The sequence below is a fragment of the Polyodon spathula genome, chromosome 14, assembly GCF_017654505.1.
Source record: "Polyodon spathula isolate WHYD16114869_AA chromosome 14, ASM1765450v1, whole genome shotgun sequence".
Lineage (NCBI taxonomy): Eukaryota > Metazoa > Chordata > Actinopteri > Acipenseriformes > Polyodontidae > Polyodon > Polyodon spathula.
This window is the reverse complement of record NC_054547.1, coordinates 5,618,421-5,634,004: the sequence shown is the minus strand read 5'-3', so window position 1 is coordinate 5,634,004 and position 15,584 is coordinate 5,618,421. Positions and strand designations below refer to the sequence as shown.

Genomic DNA, 15,584 nt, shown 5'->3' with positions numbered 1-15,584 from the left:
TAAGCATTCCAAGTATATTTAAAGATTGAGAGTGCAGCCATTATATATGGTTTCTCTTTGTCTAGTGCAGCCTACAGGACACGCACATTATCTGAGCTGCTTTCTACAGTACACACACACACAAACCATCTGAACTGCTTTCTACAGTACATACACATGATCTGAGCAGCTTTCTACAGTACACAACAACACACCATCTGAACTGCTCATTACAGTACACAAACAAACAACACACACACACACACACACACACACACACACATCATTTGAACTGCTTTCTACAGTACACACGTAATCTGAGCTGTTTTCTACAGTACACACAAACCCCATCTGAACTGCTTTCTACAGTACACACACACACACACACACATCATCTGAGCTGCTTTCTAGCCTGTGTGAGATAAAGACTTCATAAAGGTAAAGGTGTGGCAGTTACCTTTGGTGAGGTTGATCTCGCGGACACTGTAGCCCTCCCGGAGCCGCACTGACACCACGCTGACCAACTGGGCATGAACCTCCTTCTCGGTGTGTTTCTTCCTCCGCATGGCCAGGGCTGGGTTCCCACTCGCAGACACCAGGTGCTCATTAAAGAGCTTGTGCTGGGAAACTGAATCAATTGAAATGAAATCACGAACTGCAGCATATTGCACAGCATCGAGAGAGAGAGAAAAAATTCGGTAATTGACTTTTTCTGTACTGACCATAATTGTTGAGACCATGAGTTTGTCAACAGTGGAATATGTAATACTGAGACACTGGATTCTTTACTTACCACAGTAGTACTCTGGGTTCATGGACTCCCCCGTTTTCAAGAAGGAATACATCAGGAAAGCCTTGTGATAAGTATTCATGTCTTGATTTGAAACATCCACTTCAGGGCAGGTGGACATGTATGATCCAAACGTTGCCATGGAGACGAACTTCATGAGCTCCACATTGGGGATGTATCCAAAGCTGCAGTCATAGGAATAGGCGCCTCCAACCTTGGGGAAAGGGGGGTCGTTTCAAAATTAAAATAGAAAAACACAGTTCTGATTCCTTAAATGCCATGTTAAAAAAACAATGTGAAGTATGCACCCTACCTGGATGAAAGAGCAGGCAACAGTGCCACTTCGCAGCTGGTTCAGGAGAGTCTCGCAAACAGCGCCGTCAGGCATGCTTGTGACTCCGTCTGTGATGATTATTATACCTGCAAGCAGAGCTCTGACAAATGAATAAATACATATCTACATGAGCGCCACAACGAGCAAGGATAGGCAGGCAACACGCACTCCATCATTACCATTCACTCAAACACTACTTAATATGAAGTAATATACAAAGTAGAAAACACTTGTTGGTTTTATTATTCACTGACTTACTCATCTGGAAGTCAGTCATATCAAAAGTTAAGTATATCAACAGCATGGCTTTGGGCACCCACCTGCACTGGAGTTTGGGGGCAGCAGCTGCAGAGCCAGGATTCCCTGACGGATCATACAAACCAGCCCCACATCAGCTGTTACCATGGAAACACCCAGCTTCCTGTGAGGCGGATCCTCCATTACATCATTCAGACCAGAGGACAAAATGGTTCCGTCATACTGAAAATACGTATTAGAAAAACATTGCGAGAGTGCCTAAGAAACAGCAATTAGCAGTACAGCAGATGAGACAGTGAAAGTTGACAATACAGGGTTGTATTCACTGAGAGAATCAAGAGGATTGTGGATTTTCAGACACAGGGTTTGCTGCCTGCGCAGTGGCTCACCTGTCCTCGAGCCCGGTATTGCTGCTGCAGCACCTCTGCGATGTTGTTCTCCACAGAGCGCAGCTGCTGGTAAATCTGGAGCAGAAACTGATCGAGGTCGGTCCGATCTAGCTGGCAGCCCTGCACTAACACCTGCAGTGAACGAACAATGCACACAGAATCTGAGAAGCAATATAATGAATCTAAAACATCCTCTATCCTCTTCCCCTTCTTGATAAATTTGATGGTGCCAGCATCAACATGCACACACAGTGCAAACTAGTACATAAAGAAAATGATGCATATATTTTTTCAAACAATATTAAGCTTAAAATGTTGAGAGCCTCAGCTGTTTTAAGGAACGTTTATATTGATTATGTTTGTATTAATTAAATTAGGTGTACAATTGTGAAACCTTTTAAAAATGTTTTACAGAGGATTTTAAGTTTATTTTCATGTTTCAAAGCAGTGTTTAACTTAACTTATAAACACGCTTCACTAAAAACATTCAAGATTATATGAGTAGATCATTAAAAACAAGAACAGTCCTGTGTTAAATCTGTATAACATGTACTGTATATTCTGATAAACAGTGTGAAAAAAATGACTTACTTGGTGAGACTGGAGCCCAATAATAGAGGAGTAAGCCTGGATAGTAATAAAGATCTCCGGCTGAAGCATAAGATCAGTACCAGGGACTTTAAAGGGTCTCCCCAGTCCTGCTAAACACCTGGAGAGTGCGTGGAACACCTCATCGAATATCATCTCACCAGTACAGTCATCCTGCAAAATACAGACCAGAATGTTACTCAGGCTCCTCCAACCCAAGAATAGACAATGGAGAAAACACTGCGAGCGACATCAGATTCTGAGAATTTAAAAAAAAAAAAATGAAGGAATCAGGAAATCTAATTCTCTTTCAGGACTAACAATATTTGTAAAGCGATCTAGATTAAGTTGAAAATATCTACTACAGTAATACCACGTGATAAAGCTGATCCTGGATCACTGGAAAGCCTGGGGTGAGGATATGTTAACCTTATTTTTTTATGTCAGTGACAGAGATCAACCACGTAGGCAGGGGTAGTTGGTTATATTCAGAAAAGGTAATTTTGAGAACAAACTAGACTCGGTATTGAAACTATATTGACTGTACTTACCACAATCCCAGTAGAGGGGCTCAGGTCCAGCTCGATAATGAAACGGTACCGCCTTGCCAGGAACGTGACCTGGGTAGACGGTACCAGCTGGTAGAACTGTGCTGAAGGGATCTCATCTGGCTGCCAGCCCTTGGGAAGGATACTCAGTACATCCAGCTCATTCTCAGAGTTTAACTGGGATTGAACAAAGGGAGGGGGGGGGTTACACATATTACATCACAAACAGATACTCTTCAGATTTATAAAGATATTGTATTGCAAAAGGATAGTAGGTACTGCACATAACAAGTACAAATTATTACTAATTAATATTGCTTAGATGTACTGAACATATATAAAAAAAGACAATAATGTTCTGATGTGATCTTATTGTAAATATTAGGAAGAGTAACAAACATTAATAATATTTATGATTCCCCTGATAACTTTAGGTTCTGCACCTTATAAAACTGTCTCAGTGTCTGCATCAGTTTGGGCAACGACCTCAAGAACAGGGTCTTGAGAAGATGGAGAAACAGAAATGTCGACCTGTCCCTATCCAGTTTTAAATAACTTTAGCATAACAGAGGCAGAAGTATTAAAGGGACCAGAAGCTTAAAATAAACATATCCCCTGGGTCGGATGAGATCCTCCCAATAGTACTCAAAGAAATGAAATAAATTATTTATAAACCGCTAATTAAGATCATGCAACAGTCTCTTGAGACAGGGGTTGTACCGACAGACTGGAGAATTGTAAACGTAATACCAATCCACAAAACGGGAGACAAAACCGGTTAACCAGTTAACTACTGACCATTAAACCTGACTTCTGTCATATATAAACTTATGGAAACTGTAATAAGATCCACAATGGAAATTGCCTTTATGGTAACAGTATCAGTCATCATGGTTTTAGGAAAGAGAGATCATGTCTAACTAACTTGCTTGATTTTTTTGAGAATGCAACATCGACAATGGATAATTGCTAAGCATATTCAGATTTCCAGAAAGCTTTTGACAAAGTTCCACATAAAAGACTAATTCTCAAACTGAACGCAGTTGGTATTCAAAGAAATGCATAATGGATTAGGGAGTAGAAAGTACTGATTTGAGGAAAAAACTCAAAATGGAGGAGCACAGGGATCAGTATTAGGTCCTCTACTCTTCCTAACCTAAATTAATGACTCAGACTCTGGTATAGTAAGCAAACTTGTTAAATTTGCATACAACACAAATATAGGAGGAGTGGCAAACACCACTGCGGGAGCAAAGGTCATTCAAAATGATCTAGGCAGCATTCAGAACTAGGCAGACACATGGCAAATTACATTTAATATAGAAAAGTGTAAGGTATTGCACACAGGCACTAAAAATGTCCATTATAAATACAACATGGGAGATACTGACATTTAAGAAGGAATCTATGAAAAAGATCTAGGAGTTTATGTTGACTCAGAAATGTCTTCATCTACACAATGTGGGGAAGCTATAAAAAAGGCCAACAAAATGCCTGGATATAAAATGAAAAGTGTTTCATTTAACTCAAGGGAAGTAATGTTAAAACTTTACAATGCATTAGTAAGACCCTAGAATATTGTGTTCAGTTCTGGTCACCTTGTTACAAAAAGGATATTGCTGCTCTAGAAAGAGTGCAAAGAAGAGCAACCAGACTTATTCCTGGTTTAAAAAGGCATGTCATATGCAGACCGACTAAAAGAACTGAATCTATTCAATATTGAACGAAGACGACTACGCAGCAATCTGATTCAAGCATTCAAAATACTAAAAGGTACTTTTCGATCTGAAAAAAGAAACAAGGACCAGGGGTCACAAATGGAGATTAGATAAAGGGGCATTCAGAACAGAAAATAGGAGGGTCTTTTTTTACAAAGAGAATTGTGGGTCTGGAACTAACTCCCCAGTAATGTTAATGAAGCTGGGATCCTTCAAGCTGCTTGATGAGATTCTGGGATTAATAAACTACTAACAACCAAATGAGCAAGATGGGTCAGTGGCCTCCTCTCGTTTCTAAACATTCTTATGTTCTTCTTACATGTGGTGCAATATATCCTATACAGCAGTGCAGTTCTTTACTAAATGCATCTAATGTTTAAAAATGATGATCTTGACTTTACACTGCTTAACTTCCAGTGGCAGAATGAAGTCCAAACCCAGGCCCACCACTCACCAGATCAGGCTTGAGTGTGGGGCGAATGACCTGGTTGAGATTGCTCAGGAACCAGGCTAACCGGACGTTTCGGGAGATCCGATACTCCTTCTTCATCAGCAGGTAAACCTGCCCTGCCTCCTCCACCTGTGGGACAGGACACATATACAGAACAGTGATTATGATCAGACAAGCTTTGGAAGTTTAGTATCCTCTACATGCAGCAAAGCAGTGTTGAAGTCCAATAAAAGCAGAACATATACCACCTTCAGCAATGACTGTCCAAATATAGACTTTTCTAAAAATAAAAAGGGAACTGAAACAGTTTCATTTCTCTAGCTTTACAGCTTATAGAATAAGTAGTAAGTTTTCTGGTTTTATTTTTTTTTTTTACATATTTTATGCTGATTCTGTTTCCTGTAAGCTGTTAATTACAATGTCACTTGTTTTAACTTCATATCTTGACTGAGTCTGATTCGCTTTTTTTTTTTTAAACAGATGTGACAAAATACGTGATCCTAATTGCACTTCATTCTTGTTCACACAAGTTTATGATTGTGTGTTATTTTGACTTGTTTGCACTGTTGTCTTGACAGATTCTTTTCATTATAAAATATCCAGTACAGACCTTTAAAATCTCCTTGACTTGTTGCAAAGAAAAAAATAACCTTAAACTCAATCTTTAATTAGCAGTGTTCTCTTTCTTAGGATGCAGAGACAGCTTAACCACTACTAATTAACATTTAAAGGGAGGTAGAGATTTGGAAAACAAAAACCAAAAAGTTCAAGCCCTAATAATAAGAATTCTACATAAACATGAAGGGTTGTAAACAGCTGGTTGAGGACTGTCCTGTTTACTGTTGCTCAATATAGTACTGCCTGAAACAGCAATCACTACCTGAAGCTAATGTCACAGAGTTGTGGTTGAGATAGAAAAATGATGTCATATTCTGTTGCTATCACATAATATAATAATAATAATAATAATAATAATAATATTTGGTATTATTATGATTATTATATTATTATTCATATATTTCATCTTGTTTTTAAATACACTGCGTTGCTGTATGGGTGTGTAATACAAAACCGTGTTGCAATCAATGCTAGGGAGAAAAATAGCCTGATGTGAGCTTGCTATAGTAATACAATGATTAATAATGGCCTTTTTGTATACAGACACAAATACTAACGTAACCAGGCAATCTAAGAACTGTTTTTATGAAATTATCCTATGCTTCTTAAATTGTTTTGATCTTGGGATAGCCAATGTATACACTAGCAGACAATAAAACACACACATGTAATATTTAAATTGTGTTCCTTTATTTAACGACAGTCTCCACCTTACTCTAATTACGACAAAGTACATATCACTCAGAATCAAGCAGAAATAAACGATTTATCCTGATTTGCAAGAGGTGTTGTAAAGAATATTTGTGCCATCCAGTTATTGCGTACTGGGCACAAAATTATTTAATTCTTAACTTAAAACGCCACACGTACGCTTAACTTGTATACACATTTTTAATTAATCAAATGAAAATTAATCAATACTTTTTTTTTATTGTATTGTCCCGTACAGTTACTTACTTCATTGTCCTGTCTCTCTGCCATCCCGAAATTCTCATCCCTGAGAAGGTCTTTGTGTGCACCTTACTCAGGAGATCATGAAATATTTGCGTGTTTATTTCGCTACAACGTTATGTTTATTTGGGAAAAGCGGCAGCATGACCCGGAAGCAATCACCTCTTTGCGACTTCTCCCCTTGAAAAATAACCGGATTTATTTTAGCTTAGGTTGCTCTATTCTCATAATGTGAACTCTGTTGTTGTTTTTAATAATTTGTGACCAAAAAAAGGAATAAATAAATAACTTCGAGATTTTGTTGTCGTTCTGGTGATTAAATTAAATAACGTGCCACATTGAAAATATGAGAACTTTTACGTTCATCCAGTTTTCAGTTCATTTCCACGGATGATATTAATGGTATTTAAAGAAACCGCAAATACCCGTATTACTGTTTTGTTCACTGCTGTCAGTGAAAAGCCATTTTTAGTCATACACTAAGACTGACGTGGGTCACCCCATCTATCCCAGAGTGACCCAGTCCTTGTATACTTAAGTTCTGGCCCTGGGAGTTTCCGGATCCGTTGAAAACAGAATTTTCTTATTCTGCTCTCCAGGGTGACTTTCTCACCATTTTTTTGAAAGAAAGAAAATGCAGGTAAGTTCTACTAGTCTAGAGTGGAAATAAACTGTCTCTTAAGGAATACCAGTAGCGTTATATTTTTATTGCAAGTTTTTCTTATGAACCTCAGACTGTCTTAACTAGTTTTAACATTGCTAGTTTTATTTCATTGGTGCTGTGAACGCCGTACTATTTTACGGTGATAAATAATAAAGTACAAAAAATAAATGAAACAACATTTTTTTTTTTTTTTTTTTTCATGCCCATAACATTAGACATTTGATTAACTGACATTGCGAGGTCAGTATTATGCACCAGAACATGGGGAAGTCAATGAAAGCTTGTTTTGTTTGTTTAGAGCTTGGTTGGAATATTGAATATGTTGATTAGAATTCAGAATGATTTGCCTTTTGTTTCCCTGTGCAGCAGCGAGAAGAGAAGCAGCTTGAGGCCTCGATAGACGCTCTCATCAACCGAGTTGCACACCTAAAAAACTCGCTGCACAGTTTTATTTTTAAACTTGAGAACGAGTACGACAGACTGACATGGTGAGTCAATTTTTTATGTGACTGATGGTTTCAGGTTCTAGTACAGTACTAGCAAATGAGAAGGTGCTTGTGTTTGTGGTGAGTCGAATACAAACACAGATGAGCTACAATTGCTTGACTTACATAGGGAGAAAGGATCCGCTACCGGGATGGATTAACACTAAAATTCGGTTCAGGATTTGTCAATAAAATAAATATTTTAGATTTAATCTGACATTATATGTATGTGTGTATGTATGTTGTGTGTGTGTGTGTGTGTGTGTGTGTGTGTGTGTGTGTGTGTGTATGTATGATATACACACACACACACACATATATACACACACACATATATATATATATATATATATATATATGTGTGTGTGTGTGTATATTATATATATATATATATATATATATATATATATATATATATATATTATATCTATATATTCTTTACTACATGTCATTAAAAATGTGTGCTATATAAAATAACCACTATTATATTTCAAGATGTATGATTGCAAGAGGGAAAGGGCGACTTGTGTAGAAGTGTTAGTTTGGGACTTTGATGTATTTGTTTTAGAAATCGAAGTGCTTATCTATACTACCTTGTCCAGACCTTAATTTAAGAGTTTTATATGTATCTGTGTGTTCTCTGTTCCCAGGCCTTCTGTGCTTGATAATTTTGCTTTGTTATCGGGTCAGCTTAGCACCGTCAATAAGCTCATGAGAAGTGAGAAGACGCCTGCCTTCCGGAACCAGGTCATCATCCCTTTGCTGCTGTCTCCAGATAGAGATGAAGAGCTAGCAGTAAGACGGGATCTGTTATTTCAAACAACATTGCATTGTTTCTCGGCATTCACTACATACAATCCTCTGAGGAGCCAAGGAGTCTTTTGACTGCAGTTCATTGTAAAGCAGCTGTATTAAAGGTGATGATTTGGGCTTCACCAACAGATTCATTAAAATGATGGATTTCTTCCTTTAGGTAAAGCAGTCCCCAAATTAATGCATATGGAGACTGAGACAAGCCTTAAAGAAGATTGCAATCCTAAATTAATTATGTAGAAGAATTGAAAGCCAAGCTATTTTAAATCTCGTAACATACCTATTCTAAAGAAGGAGAAAAGATGTCTATAGCAACATACACACAAGTAAGAAATGGCAGCAAAGAGTGATTTGTTATATTAGTACAGTTCAGATACCAGAGTAAAACATTTCTCCCCACCTAGAAACTGACAGAGCAGCGTGTTCCTGTTTTCAGTCATGAGATTGTCCCAGATCACCTGCGCACAAAGCCTGACCCCGAGGTGGAGGAGCAGGAGAAGCAGCTGAGCACTGAAGCAGCTCGTATCGGACAGGATGTGGCACAGGTAAGGATCTGCACAGCGAGTGTTACTATGAACATGCCAGGGGCTATACAGGGGTTTTAGCAGTGTGCCAGGCTTTTAACCACTAGTAATTTAACTACCTTGAGAAACGTGTGCGGCTTCCTATCTGAAATTCACTATCAGCCCTTGCTTTTACTGACAGGTGTGCACAGGAATTGGATTTTCTAGAAGGCAAATTTGAGATTCTGTAAAGGCAGTTAGTTGTGTGCTAGGGAAATTGCTTCAGGAGTTGATTTAAAGTTGATAAAAAAAAATATTAAAACAGTCAATTGTGTTTAACAAAGACATTTGCAACTATACATACATAATAGGCAGGAGGCAATCGCTATAGAAAGTGAGGTCCCAGGGTATTCTGCAAAGAAACAGCGATTACAAATATGTATTATTTCTATTCAAACCACTTTTAAACCCGAAACAAAAGTTGGGTGTGAAGACCCACTCTTGCACACACACAATCACACATACACACGACTAGGGGGCTTTCCTATGTTTCTGGTGCCTGCATGTACAGCCGTACACTTCTGTTCTTTGATCATTGCTTTGTTTCTTCATCTTGCAGAAACAGATCCAGACTCTTAATAAATTGTGTTCAAACCTCCTGGAAAAGCTGAATAATCCTCGAGAGGACCGTGAAGCTGAAAATTCAGGTATGTTTCTGTACTCTGCGATGAGAATAGTTTTGTGATTTTTCTCCTCAGTATTCAGCATTCGGTACTCTGCTCTTTCTGTTTCAGCTATGCGCCAGAACAAGCCAACTTTTAATCCCGCGGATACAAATGCGCTGGTGGCAGCAGTAGTGTGTGGCAAGGGGTTGTCAAATCACAGGCCCCAAGGGCCAGGAGGGCCAGTTCCTCCTGGAGGAGGCCCCATGCTGTCTGGGGGCCCAAGTCTGCAGCAGGTCATGCAAAGGTCTGCCAACCAGCAAGCAGCCATGGGTGGGCAGGGCCCCCCTCAACAGCCAGGTAAGCTCTGGCTATGGGGTCTAAACTGTTCTGTGCAGTTTTAATACATTTTGTCAAAAGTCTGTACAAGACCAACTCACTAAAGGGATTTTATCATAAGGGATTTATGCTATGTGGACATACCTGAATCTACAGTGTACCTCCTATTTGTAAAGAACATCGCTAGGAATCCTTTTAGTTGATGCTGGGATGTTGACCATGTGATTTTAGTGCAGGTTTGCATATGTGGAGAAGTGTTTGTGTAATTGTGACGAAACTTTGGTTTAAACATTATTTCTTGACCATGCATGCGTTTGCTTCCACAGCATAAACTGTTCTACCAATCTTTACATTCTCTGCAGGGAAAATGCCCAGCAGCATAAAGACAAACATCAAGTCAGCTTCGATGCATCCTTACCAGCGCTGAGTCCACTCTATGCATCAGCTGAGATGCTGTGCCTGCCTAAAGAGAATGTTAAAGCACCTTGCGTAACTACCTACAGAGTGCAGTTCTTTTATTAATAAAACCTTCTGTAGCAGGCAGTGATCAGGTTAGCTCCGTCCCACAGTCCGGCTGTCATGAAACATTTTAAACCAGACCCTGATTATGAACTGCACACTTGTGTAATTACATTTTCTGTGATTTTAAAATGTTCTGCTCCTGCAAATGCCCTCGCTGTGTGATAAGTAGATAATCTCTGTGGTCTAAAGATGTAGATTTAAATAAAATTAATACCATATAATTGTTTCTTTTTTTTTTTTTTTCTGCACGAGAATAAGTTAACGCCAACATGTGTATTGCAAATAATGTAACGGTTTTCATTTTTGTTTAGGAACTGCTAATACAAGCGTGTTAAACCGTGTTATAGATGCACCGAAAGGCCACAACCAAGTAATAGAATGACAATTGTGATTGTTGTTTAAAGTTGCATATTACAACATACCTCTCAATACACATGTTTATAAAATCTTTCAGTATTTATCCTAGATTGTAATTTCCTAATCCTGCTTTTATCAGTATTAAAAAAAAAAAAAAAAAAAAGGTACAAAATTCTGGAAGGTTGCCCTCCTGTGGTGGAAATAAAGTACTGTACTTTTAGACCCTTATTTAAGCAATTGTTTCACTCCTGTGGTCAAACCTGATATTTTAACAATAGGAATGATTAGGGTTTAGGTTTCACTATATATTCTGTTGACCAAGCTTTGTGTCACTTTGAGTAACAGTATCACTTATTATTCAACTGATTTCTTCTAGACTTTAGCTACATCTGCTGGAAGGATCTGTCAAACCAGCCTTCTCCCAGTGTATTTTCTTGGCCAATATGTCCAGTTCCCCAGCATACTTCAACAGCAGCAGTAATTAAACAGTTTTATGACAGCTGGAACACCAGATGTCATTAAAGATATTGGTTGCACTCATTGGCTTGGTGCCACTTTTCAAGTATGATGATGTTTATCATACCAGTTATTGAAAGTAGTCTCAATGCATGTATATGCAGGCTTTGTCACTGTGATGCATGTCGTAGATTCAGTGAGATATTGTATAGGTTCACTGCTGTGCTTCCTGTATATAGAACAGTTGTGTCACCATGTTTAACCTTGTCTTATGTCATTTGGAAAGTAAGGGTAGGAGTTTCACCATAGTTATAGGAATATTTATTTACATTTCATTTGGATTTATAAAGAAAACCAGGTTTTAGTTAAAATAATAATAATAATGAATTATTTAATTAATTTTTAAAATCTGTTCAGCGCATTCATTGCTAGGGAAAAATATTTGCAGGATGACGCTTCAGAATTGTTTAGCTTCCCAGAAACTTCTGGTACAACTATTTTCCAGCAATGTGTAAAATCTAGGCAATTTCCGGCAATGTGCAAATGACCAGTTATTGGTCTTAATTTTCATTTTGTCTGCATCATTGCAAAGTCTTCCAACACATTTGTTCTTTTAATTAAAAAAATAAATAAATAAATAAATTTGCTTTGCCTATTAAAATCGAATAATGTTCTGAATCATAATAGCAATAAAATGTACCTTGTCTTTTGATTGAGGCATGTTGTGCAGTCAGTCAACAGGCAGGAATTCCAGCTGGCTTGGATATCTGCGGTTGTCACCAGTTGTATCTTTTTTTTTATTTTTATTGCCTGTTGTAAAATTGCAGAAAGTGTTCTTTTTTAATGAATGTATTTATTTATTAATGTTTTTGGAAGTTCCTTTTGTATAGTTCTTCATGAAAAGTCCCAAGTCTTTCATTACCCCTGAGTTAAGCAGTGTTGTCAGTGAGAGGAGCGTGCTCCGGGGGCCAGTCTTTATGTACCTGAACATTCCACTGAAACAAGAGTGTTTGCATTAGGAATAGGGAGGAAAGAAGAATCTATAGGTATAATCACTGCATGCCTATTCTGAAAGAACAGGGCCGGATGAATACTATACAGAGCTTCTGCATACATCTGTTTTATGACAAATAAAATTTCCTAGAAAGATATAAAAAAATTCAGATGTGTGCCAATGAGATTAATAGAGCAGGGCAGAGGACCAACTATTCAGAGAATGGATGGTGAAAGCTGTGTGGTTTCCATGTGATGTACAGTAGTCGTTTCTAATATAGTCTCGGCTGTTGCCCTTTCAAATGCCATAATAAATAACCTACTGACACTCGGCTACAGTACGTGATGCAGTGGTGAACCAGTTGCTTAGAACTATGACTTTTGAATTCAGTTGAGTTAATAAGGTTCCTTGAATCGCAAACAAAAACCAAAACAAACAATCCAAACAAAAATAATAATCTAGGTGAAGTCGTAATGTTATTTGAATTTGGCCAGTGGGAAAATTTGTCTGGGAAACCTACAAAAAATGGTTTAATGAAATATTTGGAAAGAGAAGATCCGCTTTCTTTCACCCTGCGGCCTGCGAGTAGGCTCACTGTGGCATTTCACTATCATTTAGAAGTTATCGACAGTGACCATCCAGTGTGTTTTGCCCGGCAGTCCTTGCTCCGTGACTATATTTAGTCGATTATGAATATGTAATAGCAGTGAAAGTAATTCAGCCAGACATGCTGCTGTCCAGCCTAATAACATCAAAGTCATTAATGGAGGGAACATAAAGTTCATCCTGACAGTGGGCCTTGGAACCTACAGTCTGTCCACTCCAGCGCCTGTCCAATACGTTTCAGAAATTTCACTGTAAATGCTGGCAATGTCATTTTTCGTTCTGTTTCCATTGCTAATAATAAAATATTTCATATTTTAAAATGCAGACGTATAAGTAGCATAGTGACTACAGGCACAACTGGAGAAAATGAACAATCCATAAAAAAAAAAAAACCTGTCTAAATCCTGCCCTACATCTGAGAAAATGCCATACAGCAAACAGCCAATTGCAGATGAGATCTGATTCCATCAGAAACCATGTGCATGCATTGTCTTGGAGAGTACAAGAAGTCAAGAATAACAATGAATAGGTTGGCAGATTTCCACATTTTACAGTACCGGTATGACAAAAATAACACAGTGATCATCCCATGTTACCAGTTGACAAAAAAAAACTTTGTGTATTACCATCAGAATTGAACCCCTTCAGTTACTCATACACTCATTTTAAAGCTATTTGTTTTATATAGATTTTATTTGATTTAAAAAATCTATTGTAGATTGTGTGTCAAATTAAGCACGTATTTACTGTAAGGTTTGTGATGCCTCATCGATCTTTAAGTCAATTGTTACTTGTAGTAGGGCATGCATTATTCGGAGGAATAGGTTTGCAATTAACATTTGTACAGTGGCTCGTTAAAAGTTTGAAATGTTGAGATCCTCAGATAATGTATTGCTATGACTAAGGACATTTTAAAGAAATGCATTTTAGTACTGTAACAAAAACAAGTACAGACAGCAGTGACAGCAAGTTATTTCATTTTTGTAAAACAGGAAATTAATTCCCTCACTCTTGCCATTTTCAGTGTCTCTGTTTTGTTTTGTTTTTTATCAGCCTGATTACATAAGAGAGATTCCTACAGCAAGTTCCAGAATCACTAACACAGTAATTCTTTTTGTCTTCCCATTATTGTTGCAAATAATTTGTTGGACAGAAAGTTGAACATTTTATAGTGGACTGTCTGTTTGGGTAGATCAGTCCAAAATCTAATCTACACTATAGACCACTTAATGTGCGTAGGTGAGTGAAGGAGTCCGATAGTCTGTCATATTGTGTTGAGCACGTTTTAGAACACCATATTCCAGAATACAGTCCTATCCGTTACAGTGCTTCTCAGCCTGGAGTTTGTGGATCTCATCAAAAGGTATCACCGAGAGAGATACAGCACAGTATTTGTGTGTGGTGCTTTTATTCACTGAAGGCTTTGTTATTAATTTTGTTATTGCACATTTAAACGTAATTAAATTGTAACATGATTGTATACGGTTGATATGGTACTGTTAATAGTTGAATAAATAACCCTTTAATTGTTTGTTTTTTTTATGCTTTCCTAAAACCAGCTTCTCCTTTGAAGTATTTTAATCTCAGTTCCTCCGACAGGGCCTTGCAGCTTCTCACTGTAAACAAATGACAGCTTACAAGAGTCTGTGCATCTGTTTCATAGGTAAACAAGGCCTGTGATAAGCTTATCTGTATCATGTAATTTCATTTGTCGACATAAATGAGAAAAACTGGCCTTCATCAAATTACCAGGCATTTTGCATCACTGTACAGTCAAGAATGACCGAACATGCGAAGAGGTCTGTGAAGGCTCGACTCAGGTTAGCTGACATTATGGATTTATGGATGGATTTCAATCCCTGTGTGTCTAAAGATCAACCAAGCGGGTTATGATTTTAATGACAAATTGAATAACGTTTCACGAGCTTCAGTTTGCCTTGACGTGGACTTACTGTCAAAATGAGTAGTAGATCCACTCTGATACTGCCTCGCTAATCAAGCTTACTATGCAGTTCATGTTCAGTCGAGACTCACTAAGTCACTTTGCATGTTACCTTTGCAGGAGTTTGTGTTTCTGACAGCTAAAATAGTGAAGCAACTTTCCTCAATGAAGTCCCCTGTACAGAAACAACGGTAAAGTGTAGTTTAAAAAAAAAAAAGCATTGTAAAGTATTGCATGCATGTTGTTTGCAAACCCCAGGTGATTAAGATATAACACTGTCACTGATGGTTTCAATATACTGTTTAGTTGGGCATTGTGTTGGAAGTGAGGGGATGGTAATGCAGAAACAGTACATGGTACCCTTTTTTCCCCTTCTTTTTACAGTGTGATTTTCTAAATTGTATTCAACTAAAGACACTAGCACTTGATATCTATTCCTGTCTCCCACTGACACCAGCGTAGATGAGATGTGGATGTTGCAACTGTCAGCTGATTATGTATAAGCTGTGTAATACTGGCACCACCAAGCAAACTCTGAACAGCTTTCCTTCTAACTAATTACAGCCAGGCAAATATTGTACTGTTGTGCTTCACGGCAACTGCTGTGCTGGCAAAAC

At 38.0% G+C, this 15,584-nt stretch overlaps 2 protein-coding genes across 13 annotated transcripts in view; one reads left to right on the top strand and one right to left on the bottom strand.

Moving 5' to 3' along the window:
• The window catches only part of szt2 (SZT2 subunit of KICSTOR complex), a 52,988-nt gene extending 46,233 nt beyond the window's left edge, over positions 1-6,755 (bottom strand). For all 11 annotated transcript variants that reach the window (XM_041269821.1, XM_041269830.1, XM_041269823.1 and 8 more), the window contains exons 1-9: positions 6,631-6,755; positions 5,059-5,184; positions 2,890-3,063; positions 2,342-2,512; positions 1,751-1,882; positions 1,424-1,583; positions 1,083-1,189; positions 773-983; positions 437-607 (exon numbers count right to left, since the gene is read on the bottom strand). In XM_041269821.1, coding sequence (XP_041125755.1) covers positions 437-607; positions 773-983; positions 1,083-1,189; positions 1,424-1,583; positions 1,751-1,882; positions 2,342-2,512; positions 2,890-3,063; positions 5,059-5,184; positions 6,631-6,654 — 1,276 coding nt within the window. In that variant the 5' untranslated portion in view covers positions 6,655-6,755. The remainder of the gene's footprint in view (positions 1-436; positions 608-772; positions 984-1,082; positions 1,190-1,423; positions 1,584-1,750; positions 1,883-2,341; positions 2,513-2,889; positions 3,064-5,058; positions 5,185-6,630) is intronic.
• Positions 6,756-7,090: 335 nt separating this feature from the next.
• Positions 7,091-10,830, top strand: LOC121326513 (mediator of RNA polymerase II transcription subunit 8-like). Of its 2 annotated transcripts, XM_041269833.1 has the most exons (7): positions 7,091-7,264; positions 7,655-7,776; positions 8,424-8,568; positions 8,991-9,131; positions 9,709-9,796; positions 9,884-10,111; positions 10,453-10,830. In XM_041269833.1, the coding sequence occupies exons 1-7, from the start codon at positions 7,259-7,261 to the stop codon at positions 10,515-10,517; spliced, it is 795 nt and encodes a 264-aa protein (XP_041125767.1). In that variant the 5' UTR covers positions 7,091-7,258; the 3' UTR covers positions 10,518-10,830. The 2 variants fall into 2 exon arrangements, with proteins under 2 accessions (XP_041125767.1, XP_041125768.1); XM_041269834.1 differs by lacking the exons at positions 7,091-7,264; positions 7,655-7,776 and adding an exon at positions 7,785-7,854.
• The last annotated feature ends 4,754 nt before the right edge of the window (positions 10,831-15,584 follow it).